The sequence below is a fragment of the Oncorhynchus tshawytscha genome, linkage group LG25 (genome assembly GCF_018296145.1).
Source record: "Oncorhynchus tshawytscha isolate Ot180627B linkage group LG25, Otsh_v2.0, whole genome shotgun sequence".
Classification (NCBI taxonomy): Eukaryota; Metazoa; Chordata; class Actinopteri; order Salmoniformes; family Salmonidae; genus Oncorhynchus; species Oncorhynchus tshawytscha.
In genome coordinates this window covers 19,936,480-19,957,880 of record NC_056453.1, presented here as the reverse complement: position 1 = coordinate 19,957,880, position 21,401 = coordinate 19,936,480, and the positions used below count along the sequence as shown (strand labels likewise).

General features: G+C 42.7%; 1 protein-coding gene across 9 annotated transcripts in view; it reads right to left on the bottom strand.

Annotated features, from left to right (window-relative positions):
• Nucleotides 1-21,401, bottom strand: part of abcc3 (ATP-binding cassette, sub-family C (CFTR/MRP), member 3) — a 61,020-nt gene that overhangs the window by 4,183 nt on the left and 35,436 nt on the right. Inside the window, exons 11-27 of one of the 9 annotated variants that reach the window (XM_024387901.2) lie at nt 19,223-19,315; nt 18,472-18,675; nt 18,119-18,265; nt 17,827-17,914; nt 17,255-17,321; nt 17,046-17,172; nt 16,683-16,859; nt 16,219-16,386; nt 9,822-10,005; nt 9,039-9,147; nt 7,680-7,836; nt 7,206-7,413; nt 6,547-6,857; nt 2,967-3,166; nt 1,367-1,493; nt 981-1,082; nt 240-386 (exon numbers count right to left, since the gene is read on the bottom strand). In XM_024387901.2, the coding sequence (XP_024243669.2) occupies nt 240-386; nt 981-1,082; nt 1,367-1,493; nt 2,967-3,166; nt 6,547-6,857; nt 7,206-7,413; nt 7,680-7,836; nt 9,039-9,147; nt 9,822-10,005; nt 16,219-16,386; nt 16,683-16,859; nt 17,046-17,172; nt 17,255-17,321; nt 17,827-17,914; nt 18,119-18,265; nt 18,472-18,675; nt 19,223-19,315 (2,616 nt within the window). Of the gene's footprint in view, nt 1-239; nt 387-980; nt 1,083-1,366; nt 1,494-2,038; nt 2,150-2,966; nt 3,167-5,284; nt 5,599-6,546; nt 6,858-7,205; nt 7,414-7,679; nt 7,837-9,038; nt 9,148-9,821; nt 10,006-16,218; nt 16,387-16,682; nt 16,860-17,045; nt 17,173-17,254; nt 17,322-17,826; nt 17,915-18,118; nt 18,266-18,471; nt 18,676-19,222; nt 19,316-21,401 lie in introns of those variants that run through there. The other 8 variants (XM_024387900.2, XR_006079931.1, XM_024387904.2 and 5 more) reach the window with 8 other exon arrangements.

Sequence of the window (21,401 nt, the reverse complement as noted above, 5' to 3'; positions counted from 1 at the left end):
AAAAAATTATTTTGATTTGTTTAACACGTTTTTGGTTACTAAATGATCCCATGTGTGTTATTTCATAGTTTTGATGTTTTCACTATTATTCTACAATGTAGAAAATAGTAAAAATAAAGAAAAACCCTTGAACGAGTAGGTGTGTCCAAACTTTTGACTGGTGCTGTATGTCATGTTTAATGTGCTTGTTTTCCCTCATCAGTCTACAGAATCAAGGCCTGTATGTATGTTGTGCTCACCTTCTCTCCTCCTTTGACACTGAGGGTGAGGTTCTTAAGGACCAGCTCCAGTCCCTCTCTGTACCTCACACTGTAGTCACTGAACTCTACGTTCCCCTGGGACGGCCAATCAGGCGAAGGCTTCTTGTCCTCCACCTCCCACGGGGCCTAGCAACATACACAATTATACACAACAATAAGCTTGATGCACACTTTAAATTCTGTCCACATCTGCAGAGGTTGAGGAAGGACAGACACATTTCATAAACAAACACAAACTTTAGCACAGTGTAGGACTATAAACTCAATCACATGATCAGTAAAGAGGGTGGCATATTTGTTGGGTGTAATATACAAAGTGGTCTGAAATGTACAGTATACTAGTGCCCAGCATCAAAGGTAGGCCTTATACGAGACATAATATCCAAGATATAGATGTAGTTACTTTTAGTCTTATGGTTGTGATTGTGTTTGATTTGGCAGCCAAACAGTCAAAGGAATGTGTAAATTCCAGATTTTTTTTAATGGATTATTTTCCTGGAAAACAGCATGAACAATGTTTCTCTATTAAGAGCAAATAAAACACACTTCAAGTGCCAATTTATGAGAGACAAAAAGGTAGTCAGTAAATAGCAGACAGCAGGCCACAACAACATTTCCACTGTCGCTTTGCCTTGTACTTTATGAGCGATTAGACCTGGTTTATTTCCATATGTAATGTACCATTCTAGTAAGCACCGTGTGGATGTATTTTCTTTGTACCTCAGTCTTGGTCTCAGAGTACTCCCTGACTCTCTCCACGGCTACGATGTTGCTCTCCAGATCTGACGTCATCCTCACCATCCAGTTCAGTGACATGGTCACCTGTTACAAGGAAAACACAGTAGCATGAGAGATGCTTATATGGGGGGGGGGGAAACACACACACGCCATTAAGCCATCAGTCTGAAGTGTCCCCACTTGCGTTGCTGAATAGCTAGCTTTCGGTGGGTTCGAGCCTCGGTATGAGCTCAATTAGGAAGAAACGGTAGTTTCGCCAAGCAAGCAGCGTGACGTCCTTAACACGAGCACTACAGAATCACAGTGGCAAGCAATGGGCACCATTTGCAGCAGACAGTTAAACGGACAGTAGATATGTTGTACTGTACCAGTAGAGCGTAGGACACAGAGAGTCCCACCAGTCCAGGGTTGAGCTTGTCTTTCCCGATCACAGCAAACAGAGCAGCAAACAGTACGATGCAGTTCCCAATGAACTCTATACGCACCCCTAACCACCTACACACACACACAACATAGTTAGAGCAGCGCTGACACACAGTGTGTTTCTACACAGTAGTTACACTGAACCTGCCTATGTAAATATACTGAAGACATTTTTTTTAATGCAAAATTAAGCTCAGGAGGTTGGTGGAACCTTAATTGGGGAGGACGGGCTCGTGGTAATGGCTGGAGAGGAATCAGTGGAATGGTATCAAATACATCAAACATGGTTTCCATGTGATTGGTGCCAATCCATTCGTTCCAGATATTATTATGAGCCGTCCTCCACTAATGTAAAGTGTTGGTCCCATATTTATGAGCTGAAATTAAATAGAATTTTCCATATGCACAAAAACCTTATTTCTCTTAAATTGTTTACATCCCTGTTAGCATTTCTCCTTTGCCAGGTGTACCTTGTGCTTGGGACAATAAAAAGCCACTAAAATGTGCAGTTTTATCACAAAACACCACACATGGGTGCAATTGGCATGCTGAGTGCAGGAATGTCCAACAAAGCTGTTTCCAGAGAATTGAATGTTCATGTCTCTACTATAAGCCACCTCCAATGTCTTTTTGAGTATTTGGCAGTACGTGTCCAACCAGCCTCACAACCGCAGACCACGTGTAACCACACCAGCCCAGGACCTCCACATCCGGCTTCTTCACCTGCGGGATCGTCCGAGACCAGCCACTTGGACAGCTGATGAAACTAAAAAATATTTTGGTCTGTAATAAAGCCCTTTAGTGGAGAAAAACTCATTCTGATTGGCTGGGCCTGGCTCCCCAGTGGGTGGGCCTATGCACTCCCAGGCCCACCCATTGCTGCACCCCTACCAGTCATGTGAATTTCATAGATTAGGACCTAATAAATGTATTCCAATGGACTGATTTCCTTCTATGAACTGTAAGTCAGTAAAATTGTTGAAACTGTTGCGTTCATATTTTTGTTCAATATACATTACCATGCAAATACATTGATTAGATACAGTATTAGGAGCACTTATTGTAAAGTGGGACACTTATGTTTTATGTACTTTGCGATGGAATGTGTGCCTGTTGAGCATGCTTTCAACATGAACACCAGTCAGTGGCTATGTTCCAATCCTCAAAATGCAATGGACAGACAAATACTGTACCGTCGTTTTGAAGAGAGAATCCTAGCCCACTTGGGATTATTACCAAGACCCTTCAGAGCAGTAGCCAAAAAAGGGAGCGAGGAAAGGAAGCAAATTAAGAATTTTACATTGGAGCCATTTAGCAGACGCTCTTATCCAGAGAGACTTACAGGAGCAATTAGGGTTAAGTGCCTTGCTCAAGGGCACATCAAAATATTTTCCACCTAGTCAGCTCGGGGATTCAAACCAGCGCCCTTTCGGTTACTGACCCAACACTTAAGGCAAGGCAACCTGCCGCCCCAAAGACAATTGGAACACAGCCACTGTCCTCCAGAGTCCATAGTGAATGTACAGTAAGATAGACACCACCTACCTGTTGGACACTATACCAGGGTAGTAACTCTTCTGGTTGTCATCCACCTTCATGTCACTCATTAGTACAAAGGCATCGTGTCTGCAGTAGGCTCTGATGACACTAGAGCCAGTGACGGTCTCAGAGAAATGGGAGTATATAGGAGACCTGCTGACCGACTCCAGACGCTTTAACTGCCGAGATGTGGCCACATAAAATCTCTACAGCCGTGGGGAAGAGAGATGAACAACGCATTATATAGTAACTGAACACAGGGATACAAGCTGTGACAGTAAGCAACTAGGAAGAGCACACTGCAGTAACACACTATATATAGTAAGGTCAGGGTTCACAAAACATCTGCAGAGTTCCTTTGACAGACTAATAGAGTAATAGATTCATTTCATAGTGATAGATATATTTAATAGTCATATTTAGCTAGCGTTTACATTAATTATGATAATGCCAGTTCTTGAACTCTGCGGATACTCTTTCCACCCGGCCCAGTCTACGAAATAAGGTATATTTAATTTGATTATCAAATCAATGTATAAATCATCCAGTACTAAACACATTTGATTACACTTGATAAAATCAACACTTCAATGTCCATTAGTGCTTAAATGCCATCATAATATTGCAGTGTACGTACGGGTTGGCTTTTAAACACTAACACATTATTAAAGGTCAAATTCATACATATAGAATAATTGAAGTCCCAGTGAGTAAGAAATAGCCCTTTTTTCAATGATTGAGAGACACACAGAGAAGGTAAATAAAAGACAATGCAGATAAATCAAAAAGGAGAAGGAATATATGCGGATGTTAGATCATGGCGACCCAGTTAACAGCGCTGCAGCTCCAGTTAGCAGGCATCTCACAGAGGCACATGTGAACACACAGAACCCTGCTTACATTCACTATATAGAGCCCAGCCCGATCAATGGTTTTTTTGGGGGTCAGATTCTGGATTTATTAGGGGACAAAACATACCGATATGTCTTACTCACTGAATTTGCATAAATTGCCATTCAAAAGTGCAATTGTCCAATAACTATGCTTCAAATGTTGATTTCATACATCGTGACAAGAATGTATGCAAATATGCCCCCTCGTTCTGAGAATGGCCGCATTTGTTCAGAGATTTAAAAATCCTTTTTACTGAATATCGGTTAACGGTTGAATTATCATCTTGATAACGATAGTGGTAAAAGGCCAATATCGGCCGATAATATTGGTGAACTGATATATCGGTCAGGCTCCAGAAATATTTCAGTTTTCCAACTTCTGGAAACTTCTGGAAAGCACAAGCCCGAATGGCCCTCAGCGAAACATCCAAATGCAGATACTACAAACGAAACTATTTTTCGCTCGGGATCACGTACTCTCTTTAGACCTTCTCAATCAGACTGATTGGAAGGTTGAAAGGAGGTGATTGCTTGTCGATTTCTTGAAATGAAATCAGTGTGCTGCAGGTGCGTGGACATTTCAAACAGATGAAAATCGGATCAAGAGCAGTCATGTCAATTGATGCTCAACACATTCTATCAGTGACCAGCAATTTGAAGAAGCCTTGTGGCTCCTATCAAGTGTCGTAATTTTGTGGGTCAAATCTCCAGACGCAAAAAAAAAAAAAACACACATTACAAAGCCATAGGGACCTTAAGAAGCCAAATCATCTTAGTGCGTTAGTAGTAGATAGCCAAACAGTTATTCACAACAAATGGATTCTAAATGGATGTTGGATGATTTGAAGTTTAACTGATTAGGATGAGTTATAAACGTCGGAATGAACATTCAGTAACCATGATGATACGATAATGCCTATCCCCCCCTCCCCCCCCCTACACACCCACACACACACACACACACACACACACACACACACACAAAACAGTATTCAATACAGATACTGAACGGCTGCTCACCATCTACCCCCGGTTGTTAACCGGCACGGATTCAGTCAAATTCAAAATTCAGTGCATCGAATTATCATAGTGAAGCCAAGTCAATGGAATACCAACAATCTTGGTCATATTGCCATATGCTGAGGTTCCACATCCATATACCTTGGGGTGGTGTGAACTAGAAGAACAGCCGTTCCACACAAACCAAACAACTAGAGACTGGAGCCTTAGGCTACACACTAAACCTCCACTCGCTAGTCTGCTACTGTGTCTACCCACCAAGCAAACCCCACTGCAACACTAAGACAACGAGAATGATGGTCACATCTACCACAGCAAACTGTACACACAACAGCAGCAATCTACCAGCCCCCACACACACACACAGACACACGCTGTATTAGAGTTATTAATGAGTTGTGTCCTATTTACCTGGACCCACCAATAGAACACCATTAACGGCACTACGACTAGTAGGAACAGAGGGGTGAGGGCAGAGCATACGATCAGCACATTCACTGTGTACCAGAAAGTGCGCATCCATATATCAATATTGTCTGGGATGTGCGAGTCTATAATGTCCACGTCTTTGCTGAAGCGGTTGAGTACGCGCCCTGTGGGGGTGCTCTCGAAGAAGCCCTGGGGTGCCCTCAGCAACCTCTGGAGCATGTGGAGGTGCATGAGTTCAGCTGCCCGCAGCATGCTGTAGGCCTTGGACAGCAGACAGTTGGCCAGCAACAGCACACCTGGGAGAGGGGGGAGGGGCACAGGTGACAACCACACTACTGTTAATTGGATCTCTCTCCCTCCCACTGGTATAGAAGCCTTTGGCAGTATAGAGTAATGACCCAAATATTAACTTCCTGGGTCAAAAACTAAAGGCATTGCATGGAAACCCTGCATACCAATACCCCATAGAGTCGGACAAGAAATAAAAGAACCTCAAACTCTCTAATGTGCGGATGGACACCTGTAGCATCAGAGTACTACTTGCCTTTCCATTCATTCACCGCCAGAGGGCAGCAGCACACCAGGGTTCTCATCTTTCCTGTAAGCACAAACCTTAAACCCTCACCTTTAGATCAGGTCTAGGGGCAACTTCATCCTACGCCACTCTAGTCTAAATCTATGTTCTCCAGCTACAATACATTCTCCACTGTGTCCCTGAGAAGGACGTTGGGTGGTAAAGAAAGCACAGTAGTGTTCTGAGCTCTCAGAGCTTGATCGCCTCAAGAGGACCAGAGTAAACAAACAAACAAACAAGATCAGCTGAACTGAAGCCTCCTTCACTACTGTGTGTACACAGCACCGGCTGTGGGTGAACCAACCCTGCTGTGTGTGTCTGCGCGTGTGGGTAAACAGGCTGCAGGCAGGGCAGGAAGTGCTATAGGGCCACTGAGAGGGAGAGAAAGGATGTGAATGCATAGTTAGGGGAGAGGAGACCGGGAGGAGAGCAAATGCTCAACAGATAACAGGAACACAAAAAGCTGCAGAGAAACGAAAAAGCCAAAGGTCACAGAAACTGCTCCAACAATCAGGGTGCTGCATGCTGCATTCAGGAAGGTAAACAACCCACTTTGGCAGAAATTGAAATGAAAAGGAGGGGGGAAAAAATATGTATTACTTGACACCATAAACTCCTGCCCTGGAGAGTAGAGCAACCAACCATTAGCTCTTCAGAACAGAACCAATACCTGGACAAAGATGTATATGAAAGCCAGCGGCGCTATGACCACGGCGAAGATGGGGGTGCTGGCCACTATGACTATCATGGTGGAGAGAGAGGAGAAGAAGGTCCCGAGGAACATAAGAACGGTGGAGGGCAGTGCCTCGTCGATGACGTAGATGTCCTTAGAGAAGCGGTTGATGACCCTGCCTATGGGGGTGGTGTCAAAGAAAGACTGGGGGGTGTGAAACTTGTTGTCCAGGAGGGCATAGTGGAGCTTCCTGGCTGCTCCGATGTTCCCCATGGCCAGGGTGAAGGAGGAGACCATGACCAGGAGCCCTGAGATGGAGGGAGGAGGAGGCAGTGGGTTCTGTATGTGTCCGCTCTCATAAATGCAGAGACCCTTTTCAATTTCATTCAAATCAAGCTCACAGTGTTACTGGAAAAGGACCTGAGGTGTTGAGGCCAAGGTCCTCACACAAGACCAACCACTCATAGTTAGCATCATACAGTAATAAAGTAAAAAACATACAATTGTCATATACACAGCAAAATCTACAACAACAAAACCTCTTCGGCACAAATGACCCAAACACCACAGACAAATTGTATTATTGAATACTTTCAGTCATCTTAAGGTGGATAGGTATTGTTATCCTAAAGGTACTGGACAGCAGGTCTCCTCACCTTGTGCCATGCCCAAAGCAGCATACACCCCCACCCTCATGCTGACATTCTCCTGGGTCACGTTCTGAGCTGCGTCATTGGTCCACTGGCTCAGCCAGACGTTGGCTCCGATGGAGGCAGCACTCTGGCAGCCGTACAGGAAACAGATGAAGAGGGACAGCAGAGGCCCTACTGCCTTGGCATACTCCCAGAACACCTTGCTCTTCACCTGAGGGCAGGGAGGAAAGGGCAGTTAGAGGTCAGGGGTTAGAGATCAGTGGCTCTAAAGCTTTGGAATACTCCCATAACACCTTAATCTTCACCTGAGGACAGGGAGGAGACAGAGGTTAAAGGTCAGGGGTAAGAGGTTAGACATCAGAGGCCGTACTCTCTCGGAATACACCCGGAACAACTTCACCTGGGGGTAGGAGAGAGTAGAAGTCTACATCTTCAAATCAAGTTCACTAAACTATGTATCCCCATAGCTCTACTCACCCTGCCTGTCTCAGCGGTCTCTGCTTGGATGAGTTTCTCCACCTTGGGTAGTTTCTTCTCCGAGTCAGATTCAGCATGCTTCCTCTCGCTGCACAGACGCTTCCGGACAGACCTGCTCTTTGGGTTCTCCAGGTCCCCTGAGATGATGCTGATCTGCCTGCAGGGAGAGAGGAAGTGATTGATCGGTCAATCAATCGTTGTGTATATCATACATTTGAAAAAAGTGCTTGACAGCAACTCAAGTCCAAAGCCCCATAAAATGACATTCATCTATTAAAAAGAGGTAAAACATACTGTAGAACTTTTAGCTAAATAAACAATCCCCTGCATATTAAGCGAGGGCTTGCAATTTGAAACACTGCATTTTTACCAGATAAAATGGTTCAATCAAACAACACTTCAACAAACTTTTCCCCCTGTCAGCTAGGGTGACCACGTGTTCCGGATTATACGGGACAGTCCTGCATTTTGGCCCTTTGTCCCGCAACCAAACAATCATGTCCTGCATTTTATCAAACAAATTAAAACGCCACTAATTTACAACAAAAAAAGTTGATTTGGCCCATATTTCTGTCAGACTTCCCATTCATTTGATACGAATTGACATTCCAACCTGTCTCTTTTTCAGTCACATTGCACTTATGACAAGATATATACCATAAGGATGTGGTATTGATGATGTTAAACACTTCTCCAATCTGTGTTGAGATCTGATATTCTGCGCAGTGCAAGATGAGACGCCAATGTGATATCGTCAACCAATCACATTTTTCAAATCTTTTCAGGCTAAATTCCAGCGGACAGTTAAAACTACTTACAAAAAGTGTGCCTCTAATAAAGAGCTAAAAATGTAAGTCAATAGCTGTATTAGACAGAAAGATGTAAGTTAACTTGTGAGAGTCTCCATGCTCATTAGTTGCTCATTCAACATATTTGCTGCTACTTCACTCAATCCCGTTTTTAAAAAGTCTCCCTTCCTAATTGTTGTACATTCCCTGAGACCAACCAGAAACATTTCCCTGGACAAATATTCCTAGATTTTCATAACAACCACACGTGGTCTCTCATTTCTGCATCACCACATTTTACATGAGGCAAAAAAGGTACGCTTCAATTCATTCGCTTAGTGCAGCGGGGAGGGGGATTTTTGTCCGGGGGAGGTGCCCCCGTTGACCCGCATTTGTTTTTTTTTAAATGACCCTACTGACACATTTAATAAAAACATTGCAAATTGGCATGCAAAATGTCCGAATTGCCAGAGCAAAATCAGGCATTTTGGCCCGCAACTGTCACAAAGAAAAAAAACAGAAGAATCCTGGAGGGACTGCCTTATGAACGGTTACAGAGACTTATAAGTACCTTATGAACTGTCTCTTTGCCTCATTGACCACTGGTTCGTTGTCCACCATGTCTGTATGGTTGCTAAGGGCGTCGTCAGGGAAGTTTTCTTCTTCGTCAATCAAAGCCTCTGTGGGTGTTGAGTCACAGCGTTACCGTGGTAATTATGTAGCAGGTATACACACTCCTATAGGTGTAAGGCAGGGACAGCTAACTCTCCTCCTAGAGAGCTACTGGGTATTTAGGGTTTTGTTCCAACCCAACTAACAAACCTGAAACAGCTAGTAGCTTGCACACCCAGTAGCCTTCAAGGACACATGTTGGCACGTACTGGTGTAAGGGGAACAGTGGAACCCCAAGGGGATTAACATCAATAGAATCCGCCCTTCTGCTTTAGCCCTCAAATTCAAATCTGGACCTTGAAGCCAGTTTCACTGCTTTTCTTCATTCTTCCCCTCTAATCAGAGACCAATTTAAACCTGGGACCGGGGGAGAGATCGCTGACTAGTGGTGGCAATTCAGCATGATACATGTCCATTGGGGTGGGGGCAGGGTAAAAATGTCCATTGAGGTGGAGGGTTAATATGATAACATATAACGACACATAAGAAAACATTTGAAGTATTCCAAAGACGTGTTCTCACACGATTTCAAGTGACCAAAAATGTATGTGGTTTTCCTTTAAGGGACACTAAGTGGGTGCAATTAATTATCAGGTGGCAGTACAACAGAAAACCAGCAGTTCTACAGACATCGTAGGGTAAGATTCAAATACCCCTGTGCTATAGTAACAGGTAGTTCTACCTGTTGCCTCGTCCTCCTCGATGATGTCCTCCAGGGAATAGTTCCTGAGGAACTCAGCGAATGCCCCATTCTGTTTGAGCAGCTCTTGGTACGAGCCCATCTCCGACACCCTGCCCTCCACCATCACCACTATGTTATCCACCTGCGGCAGGAAGCTGATGCCGTGCGTCACCAGGATACGCGTCTTGAGAGAAAAGAAAAGAGGATCTGTCATTAAGGCAGGCAATTGCCAGGGACCTCACGATACTTTATTATCGCGATACTTAGGTGCCAATATCTGTTGCGATTCCATACGCTTCACTATTCTATACGCTTCGCTATTCTATACGCTTCACTATTCTATACGCTTCACTATTCTATACGCTTCGCTATTCTATACGCTTCACTATTCTATACGCTTCACTATTCTATACACTTCACTATTCTATGTGTTGCGATTCTATACGCTTCACTATTCTATACGCTTCACTATTCTATGTGTTGCAATTCTATACGCTTCACTATTCTATACGCTTCACTATTCTATACGCTTCACTATTCTATGTGTTGCAATTCTATACGCTTCGCTATTCTATAAACTTCACTATTCTCTACGCTTCACTATTCTATGTGTTGCAATTCTATACGCTTCACTATTCTATATGTGTTGCAATTCTATACGCTTCACTATTCTATACGCTTCACTATTCTATGTGTTGCAATTCTATACGCTTCGCTATTCTATATGTGTTGCAATTCTATACGCTTCACTATTCTATACGCTTCACTATTCTATGTGTTGCAATTCTATACGCTTCGCTATTCTATAAACTTCACTATTCTCTACGCTTCACTATTCTATGTGTTGCAATTCTATACGCTTCGCTATTCTATAAACTTCACTATTCTCTACGCTTCACTATTCTATATGTGTTGCAATTCTATACGCTTCGCTATTCTATAAACTTCACTATTCTCTACGCTTCACTATTCTATGTGTTGCAATTCTATACGCTTCACTATTCTATATGTGTTGCAATTCTATACGCTTCACTATTCTATACGCTTCGCTATTCTATACGCTTCGCTATTCTATACGCTTCGCTATTCTATACGCTTCGCTATTCTATACGCTTCGCTATTCTATACGCTTCGCTATTCTATACGCTTCGCTATTCTATACGCTTCGCTATTCTATACGTGTTGCTATTCTATACGCTTCACTATTCTATACGCTTCGCTATTCTATACGCTTCGCTATTCTATACACTTCGCTATTCTATACGCTTCGCTATTCTATACGCTTCGCTATTCTATACGCTTCGCTATTCTATATGTGTTGCAATTCTATACGCTTCACTATTCTATACGCTTCACTATTCTATACGCTTCGCTATTCTATACGCTTCGCTATTCTATACGCTTCACTATTCTATATGTGTTGCGATTCTAAACGCTTCGCTATTCTATATGTGTTGCAATTCTATACGCTTCGCTATTCTATATGTGTTGCAATTCTATACGCTTCACTATTCTATACGCTTCACTATTCTATACGCTTCGCTATTCTATACGCTTCGCTATTCTATACGCTTCGCTATTCTATGTGTTGCAATTCTATACGCTTCGCTATTCTATAAACTTCACTATTCTCTACGCTTCACTATTCTATGTGTTGCAATTCTATACGCTTCACTATTCTATATGTGTTGCAATTCTATACGCTTCACTATTCTATACGCTTCACTATTCTATGTGTTGCAATTCTATACGCTTCGCTATTCTATATGTGTTGCAATTCTATACGCTTCACTATTCTATACGCTTCACTATTCTATGTGTTGCAATTCTATACGCTTCGCTATTCTATAAACTTCACTATTCTCTACGCTTCACTATTCTATGTGTTGCAATTCTATACGCTTCGCTATTCTATAAACTTCACTATTCTCTACGCTTCACTATTCTATATGTGTTGCAATTCTATACGCTTCGCTATTCTATAAACTTCACTATTCTCTACGCTTCACTATTCTATGTGTTGCAATTCTATACGCTTCACTATTCTATATGTGTTGCAATTCTATACGCTTCACTATTCTATACGCTTCGCTATTCTATACGCTTCGCTATTCTATACGCTTCGCTATTCTATACGCTTCGCTATTCTATACGTGTTGCTATTCTATACGCTTCACTATTCTATACGCTTCACTATTCTATACGCTTCACTATTCTATACGCTTCGCTATTCTATACGCTTCGCTATTCTATACGCTTCGCTATTCTATACGCTTCACTATTCTATACGCTTCACTATTCTATACGCTTCACTATTCTATACGCTTCACTATTCTATATGTGTTGCAATTCTATACGCTTCACTATTCTATACGCTTCGCTATTCTATACGCTTCGCTATTCTATACGCTTCACTATTCTATACGCTTCGCTATTCTATATGTGTTGCAATTCTATACGCTTCGCTATTCTATACGCTTCGCTATTCTATACGCTTCACTATTCTATACGCTTCACTATTCTATACGCTTCGCTATTCTATACGTGTTGCAATTCTATACGCTTCGCTATTCTATACGTGTTGCAATTCTATACGCTTCGCTATTCTATACACTTCGCTATTCTCTACGCTTCACTATTCTCTACGCTTCACTATTCTATATGTGTTGCAATTCTATACGCTTCGCTATTCTATACGCTTCGCTATTCTATATGTGTTGCAATTCTAAACGCTTCGCTATTCTATACGCTTCACTATTCTATACGCTTCACTATTCTATACGCTTCACTATTCTATATGTGTTGCAATTCTATACGCTTCACTATTCTATACGCTTCACTATTCTATACGCTTCACTATTCTCTACGCTTCACTATTCTCTACGCTTCACTATTCTATATGTGTTGCGATTCTAAACGCTTCGCTATTCTATATGTGTTGCAATTCTATACGCTTCGCTATTCTATATGTGTTGCAATTCTATACGCTTCACTATTCTATACGCTTCACTATTCTATACGCTTCGCTATTCTATACGCTTCGCTATTCTATACGCTTCGCTATTCTATGTGTTGCAATTCTATACGCTTCGCTATTCTATAAACTTCACTATTCTCTACGCTTCACTATTCTATGTGTTGCAATTCTATACGCTTCGCTATTCTATAAACTTCACTATTCTCTACGCTTCACTATTCTATATGTGTTGCAATTCTATACGCTTCGCTATTCTATAAACTTCACTATTCTCTACGCTTCACTATTCTATGTGTTGCAATTCTATACGCTTCACTATTCTATATGTGTTGCAATTCTATACGCTTCACTATTCTATACGCTTCACTATTCTATATGTGTTGCAATTCTATACGCTTCACTATTCTATACGCTTCACTATTCTATACGCTTCACTATTCTATACGCTTCACTATTCTATACGCTTCACTATTCTATGTGTTGCAATTCTATACGCTTCACTATTCTATACGCTTCACTATTCTATATGTGTTGCAATTCTATACGCTTCACTATTCTATACGCTTCACTATTCTATACGCTTCACTATTCTATATGTGTTGCGATTCTAAACGCTTCGCTATTCTATATGTGTTGCAATTCTATACGCTTCGCTATTCTATATGTGTTGCAATTCTATACGCTTCACTATTCTATACGCTTCACTATTCTATGTGTTGCAATTCTATACGCTTCGCTATTCTATACGCTTCACTATTCTATACGCTTCACTATTCTATGTGTTGCAATTCTATACGCTTCACTATTCTATACGCTTCACTATTCTCTACGCTTCACTATTCTATATGTGTTGCAATTCTATACGCTTCGCTATTCTATACGCTTCACTATTCTATACGCTTCACTATTCTATACGCTTCACTATTCTATATGTGTTGCAATTCTATACGCTTCACTATTCTATACGCTTCACTATTCTATACGCTTCACTATTCTATACGCTTCGCTATTCTATATGTGTTGCAATTCTATACGCTTCACTATTCTATACGCTTCACTATTCTATATGTGTTGCAATTCTATACGCTTCGCTATTCTATACGCTTCGCTATTCTATACGCTTCACTATTCTATACGCTTCGCTATTCTATACGCTTCGCTATTCTATACGCTTCGCTATTCTATACGCTTCGCTATTCTATATGCTTCGCTATTCTATATGTGTTGCAATTCTATACGCTTCGCTATTCTATATGTGTTGCAATTCTATACGCTTCACTATTCTATACGCTTCACTATTCTATGTGTTGCAATTCTATACGCTTCACTATTCTCTACGCTTCACTATTCTATGTGTTGCAATTCTATACGCTTCGCTATTCTATAAACTTCACTATTCTCTACGCTTCACTATTCTATATGTGTTGCAATTCTATACGCTTCGCTATTCTATAAACTTCACTATTCTCTACGCTTCACTATTCTATGTGTTGCAATTCTATACGCTTCACTATTCTATATGTGTTGCAATTCTATACGCTTCACTATTCTATATGTGTTGCAATTCTATACGCTTCACTATTCTATACGCTTCACTATTCTATACGCTTCACTATTCTATACGCTTCGCTATTCTATATGTGTTGCAATTCTATACGTGTTGCAATTCTATACGCTTCACTATTCTATACGCTTCGCTATTCTATACGCTTCGCTATTCTATACGCTTCGCTATTCTATACGCTTCGCTATTCTATACGCTTCGCTATTCTATACGCTTCGCTATTCTATACGCTTCGCTATTCTATACGCTTCGCTATTCTATATGTGTTGCAATTCTATACGCTTCACTATTCTATACGCTTCGCTATTCTATACACTTCGCTATTCTATACGCTTCACTATTCTATACGCTTCACTATTCTATACGCTTCACTATTCTATACGCTTCACTATTCTATACGCTTCACTATTCTATACGCTTCACTATTCTCTACGCTTCACTATTCTCTACGCTTCACTATTCTATATGTGTTGCAATTCTATACGCTTCGCTATTCTATACGCTTCGCTATTCTATATGTGTTGCAATTCTAAACGCTTCGCTATTCTATACGCTTCACTATTCTATACGCTTCACTATTCTATATGTGTTGCAATTCTATACGCTCGCTATTCTATACGCTTCGCTATTCTATACGCTTCGCTATTCTATACGCTTCGCTATTCTATACGCTTCGCTATTCTATACGCTTCGCTATTCTATACGCTTCGCTATTCTATGTGTTGCAATTCTATACGCTTCACTATTCTATACGCTTCACTATTCTATACGCTTCGCTATTCTAAACGCTTCGCTATTCTATATGTGTTGCAATTCTATACGCTTCGCTATTCTATACGCTTCGCTATTCTATACGCTTCACTATTCTATACGCTTCACTATTCTATATGTGTTGCAATTCTATACGCTTCGCTATTCTATACGCTTCGCTATTCTATACGCTTCACTATTCTATACGCTTCACTATTCTATACGCTTCACTATTCTATACGCTTCACTATTCTATACGCTTCACTATTCTATACGCTTCACTATTCTATACGCTTCACTATTCTATACGCTTCACTATTCTATACGTGTTGCTATTCTATACGCTTCGCTATTCTATACGCTTCACTATTCTATACGCTTCACTATTCTATACGCTTCACTATTCTATATGTGTTGCTATTCTATATGCTTCACTATTCTATATTGTTATTGCGATTCGATACTGAGATTTTATTGCAATTCGATGTTCTAATAAATCTGCTTAAAACATGTTGACTCACCATTTAAAAAGATAGAGAACAAACTATAGAAGGAGAAATACCTGAGCTAGAGAATTTACATTTGGAGTCAGAATCTATACATCTTCAAAAATAAATAGTGATACTTACTGTCATGTTAGTTCAATTATTCTTAGTGTTGCATATGCAGCAGGACAGTGAACATTCAAATATAGGAAGTGACACTCACTATAATAATGAAACAACCAAACACACTACACACTCAAGTCTGTACATAAGTTTCTTATCAGAGCATTAAAGTCGTACATTTGATACTAAACCAACAAGTAGAGGATTGAAAACTATAAACCACAGATAAGAGCTACCATTTCCTCTATTGTAGGCGAGGACTCTTTAAAATGGGGTTTTACTATGTGAACTAGGCAGAATATAGCTCATGTACTTGTCAGTTATGAGGAGATTCCCACTGTTGTCCTTTTTAACATGGCCATATAGTGCCATACCACCAAATATTGTTGATAATGGACAAGATATCTAACCAGTTAATGTCTCTCTGCTACCACTCAGAATGTGTCTCTCTTCTTCTGTAGTGTATGGAGAACAGAGCAGTGTGACTCTTCTACTCACCTTGCCCTGCAGCGCCCCCTCTGGGCCAATGACCTGGTCGAAGATGTGTTTGGCCACGTGGGCGTCCACGGCAGAGAGAGGGTCGTCCAGCAGGTAGACGTCTGCCTCATTGTACAGCGCTCTGGCCAGACTCACCCTCTGTCTCTGACCACCTGAGAGGTTGATTCCCTGAGAGAGAAAGAGAGAGAAAGGAGCAAGAGAAAGAGGAGAAAGAGGGGAGAAGAGAGAAAGTCAGGAGAAAGAAAGGAGAAATAGAGAGGAGAGAAAGCCAGAGAGAGGAGAGAAAGAGGAGAGAAAGAGAGGAGAGAGACAAACACAAGCAAATCACTGATCTCAAAATAAGTTGCTTTGTTTGAGACTCAAAGACTCATCTCAGCTCCCAGAACTGATGCCTTTAGTTGTGGGCTAACGTGACCTTTAGCCCCAAAAAACAAACCAGGTTAGATTCTATTCCATCTCCCTACCTTCTCTCCGATCTCGGTCAGGTCTCCTCCAGGTAGTACTTCCAGGTCCTGGGTCAGAGCACAGGCATCCAGACAACAGTGGTACTTGTGCTCGTTGTAGGCCTTGCCAAATAGGATGTTGTCTCTCAGAGTGGCATTCTGGATCCAGGCTTGCTGCGGGACGTAGGCCACCGAACCCTGAAAGGAGAGGAGGGAGAAAACTCAGTACAGCTGAAAACTACAACTGGACACAAACAATCAGTCTATCAATTGTTCAATCAATCAATAAAGCAATTGACACACTAATCAATTACTCAATCGAGCAAATGCCCCAATAAAATCAAATCAACCTTCAGTTAGCATAATTGAATTCAGTGGACATACCTGTATAGAGATGTCTCCCTCCATTTTCTCCATCTCTCCCAATAGAGCTGACACCAGAGAAGACTTTCCACAGCCGACATGTCCTACCACCGCTAGCAATGAGCCCTGGGGCACCATCAGGTTTATACTGGGACGGACACACACACAGTCAGTGCATTCTTTCCCTTGAATAGTTATTGTCCTTTGCATGATGCAACTTGCCAACATACTTGTGTAGAGCAGGAGGATCTCGTTTTGCCCAGGTGAACTTCCCGTTGACAACAGTCACCGAGCTATCTGAAGGGGAGAATGCATTGCAGTTACAAAAACAGGAACCATGACACAGCATTACCAAACTGGCAAAAACAGAGGGAGTTACAGAAGAGAAAGCAATGACTGTGGGAATCCGTCCATCTAAATACCTTAAGTCACCTCAACTTAAGAGTCTAAAACGTTATTATTACAAAAGCCAAGAGTAATGACGATGCAAAACTGAAATTGATTACATAATCCCTCATAGTTTCTATATAAAACCTAACCGCCTACATTAATGGCAGGCAGTGGTGCCATGGCAACAGGCCCATGTAAGCCTGACTCAGCAGTAACCATAGAACTAGGAATTAGAATAGTAATTTAATAGGATCTCTATGGCAGAAACATAGACCATTAGAATGCCTCAGAGGCCCCGTCCCATTAGCTTTATTCTCTACCATCCTTCATGTCAGTGAAAACCTAAGGGGTATCGGAAGGGTCTTAGGGGGTGAAATGAAACCAGGCCAGCCAAGTTTGGTTCAATGTTCACCTGTGGCAGTGTTAGTCCGGTTCACAGACTCTGGGTCCAGCTCATCATGACTCAGGAAGTCCTGGATACGCTTCAGGGACACGCTGGCCTTGGAGTGGCAACAGAGTCAACACACACACACAGCGCAAAAGCATGCACAACATCCACAGGAGGAATGACAGAAGGAATAAGAGGAGGAGTGAGAGAAAGAGGAATGAGAAGTAGGGGGGAAAGAAATAGTGACAGGGTGAAAAAATTGAGAGGAGTGAGATAAGAAGGAGTAAGAGAATGACAGAGGAGGAGAAGAGCCTACCTGTACGATACTGCTGATGACTTGGGGCAACATATTGAGAGGGAACCGTAAGATGTTGAACAGAGACAAAGATACAAAGGCTTTCTCCGCGTCTAAAATGTTATTTTTATCCACAGTCACATACACTGCAAACGTTGTCAAGGCAACCTGAGGAGACATAAAAAATACATTTAAAAAAGCTTGGAAATAGATCCTCTGGACAACTCATTGATTTGCAGCTTTCAGTTGTACTCTGTCCATCTAAAATTGCTAGCTAATAGTCCGAGTTAACCTTCCTTCCTCCATGCAAAGTGATATAGCATATACAACAAGGATAATATAGGTGTGTGTGCGTGCCGGAGTGTGTCCCGTACTAGGAATGGTGCACTGGTCCAGGCCATGGTAGACAGAGCACCGAGGTAGGCCGTCTTGCGGAGCACATTGAGCTCTTTCTGTCTGATCTCCAGAACCTTCTCTTTAAAAGAGCTCTCCCAGGCGTACAGCTTCAACACTTTGATCCCGTTCAGAATCTCGTTCATCAGTTTGATGCGAGCATCCTTGTACTGCATCTGCTCCACCTTTAAGAGACAACAGGAGGGGGGTGTAGAGAGGGAGGGGGTGGAGAGAGGGAGGGGGTGGAGAGAGGGAGGGGGGTGGAGAGAGGGAGGGGGGTGGAGAGAGGGAGGTGGAAGATATCCTCTGTCCATGTCAAAACAATGCTACTTTAGAGATGTAGACCGCTTGGCTGTCGAAACGTTGGTAGATAAATGAATGCGTCGGATCTAACAGAGTGTGCGGCTTTTCCTTTCCTTTTAAAATACTGTATTTTAACACTCATTAAAAAAGAGTTTAAAGAGCAGCCTGCTATAGTACAAACTCACAGGAGATCTTTACAGTGCTCTGGTGTTTGATCATGAGCATTTTTTTGTTGTGGTAAAGAGTTGCACACGTTTCTACCTTGACACACTTGGACGAGAAGCCGCTTGTTCAAATCGACGAGACTTCTCAGTCGTAATTACAATCATCATCGACACCATCCTTCTAATCGCGATCATCACCATAACTTCAAACCTCCATACCACAGATATTAAGCCGTTGTAGAAAAGCAGAGGGAGGTGTGCATACCTGGTAGGCTCGTGTCCTCACGGCGATGGCAGCATTTAAGGGGATCAGGAGGATCATCACAGCAACACCAGCCAGCACCGACGGACCCAGGTTCTACAACACAGAGACAAGGCACGACCAATCAGCACCGACAGACCCAGGTTCTACAACACAGAGACAAGGCACGACCAATCAGCACCGACAGACCCAGGTTCTACAACACAGAGACAAGGCACGACCAATCAGCACCGACAGACCCAGGTTCTACAACACAGAGACAATCACCAATCAGCACAGACACCACCCATGTTCTACAAAACAGAGACAAGGCACGACCAATCAACACAGGCACCGACGGACCCAGGTTCCACAACACAGAGCCAAGGCACGACCAATCAACACAGACACTGACCCAGGTTCTACAACACAGAGACAAGGCACGACCAATCAACAGACACCGACCCAGGTTCTACAACACAGAGACAAGGCACGACCAAACAACACAGACACTGACCAAGGTTCTAGAAGAGAGAGACAAGGCAGGATCAACACAGACACCACCCATGGTTCTACAACACAGAGACAAGGCACCAAACAACAGACCCAGGTTCTACAACACAGAGACAAGGCACGACCAATCAGCACCGACAGACCCAGGTTCTACAACACAGAGACAAGGCACGACCAATCAGCACCGACAGACCCAGGTTCTACAACACAGAGACAAGGCACGACCAATCAGCACCGACAGACCCAGGTTCTACAACACAGAGACAAGGCACGACCAATCAGCACCGACAGACCCAGGTTCTACAACACAGAGACAAGGCACGACCAATCAGCACAGACACCGACCCATGTTCTACAAAACAGAGACAAGGCACGACCAATCAACACAGGCACCGACGGACCCAGGTTCCACAACACAGAGCCAAGGCACGACCAATCAACACAGACACTGACCCAGGTTCTACAACACAGAGACAAGGCACGACCAATCAACAGACACCGACCCAGGTTCTACAACACAGAGACAAGGCACGACCAAACAACACAGACACTGACCAAGGTTCTAGAAGAGAGAGACAAGGCACGACCGATCAACACAGACACCGACCTATGGTTCTACAACACAGAGACAAGGCACGACCAAACAACAGACCCAGGTTCTACAACACAGAGACAAGGCACGACCAATCAGCACCGACGGACCCAGGTTCTACAACACAGAGACAAGGCACGACCAATCAGCACCGACGGACCCAGGTTCTACAACAGAGACAAGGCACGACCAATCAACAGACACCAACCCAGGTTCTACAACAGAGACAAGGCACGACCAATCAACACAGACACCGACCAAGGTTCTAGAAGAGAGACAAGGCACGACCAAACAACACAGACCAAGGTTCTAGAAGAAAGAGACAAGGCACGACCAATCAACACAGGCACCGACCCAGGTTCTACAACACAGAGACAAGGCACACAAATCAACACAGACACCACCCAGGTTCTACAAAACAGAGACAAGGCACGACCAATCAACACAGACACCGACCCAGGTTCTACAACACAGAGACAAGGCACGACCAATCAGCACCGACAGACCCAGGTTCTACAACACAGAGACAAGGCACGACCAATCAGCACCGACGGACCCAGGTTCTACAACACAGAGACAAGGCACGACCAATCAACACAGACACCGACCAAGGTTCTAGAAGAGAGAGAAAAGGTATTAGCAATCAAAATAAAAAACAAGGCAGGATCAAATCAACACAACAGAGATGGACCCTAGAAAGACCACGTATGACTAATCAACACAACAGAGATGGACCCCAGAAAGACCACGTAAGACTAATCAACGCAGAGAGCAGGGGTGTAATCATTAGTCGGATAAAGTTGCAAAACGTTTAGTCTGTTACAAAATGTTTTGCGTCGGAAAAACATTTACTGTTAACTTTAGGAGCCAAATGGACGCAAACGGAATGAAATGAAACAGGGAGGGACCTAGAAACTCGTTGTTGTTGCTAAATGTTTTCCCTTTTGAAGGAAACGGTTTCCCTTGCAAAACATTTTCTGTTGCAAACAGAATCCCACTAATGAATACACTCCAGGCACAATCATTCTGGATCTCATCTCTTTAGATCTATTCCCCATACAGTGCACTACTTTGGCCATGGTGGACTAATAAACCCAC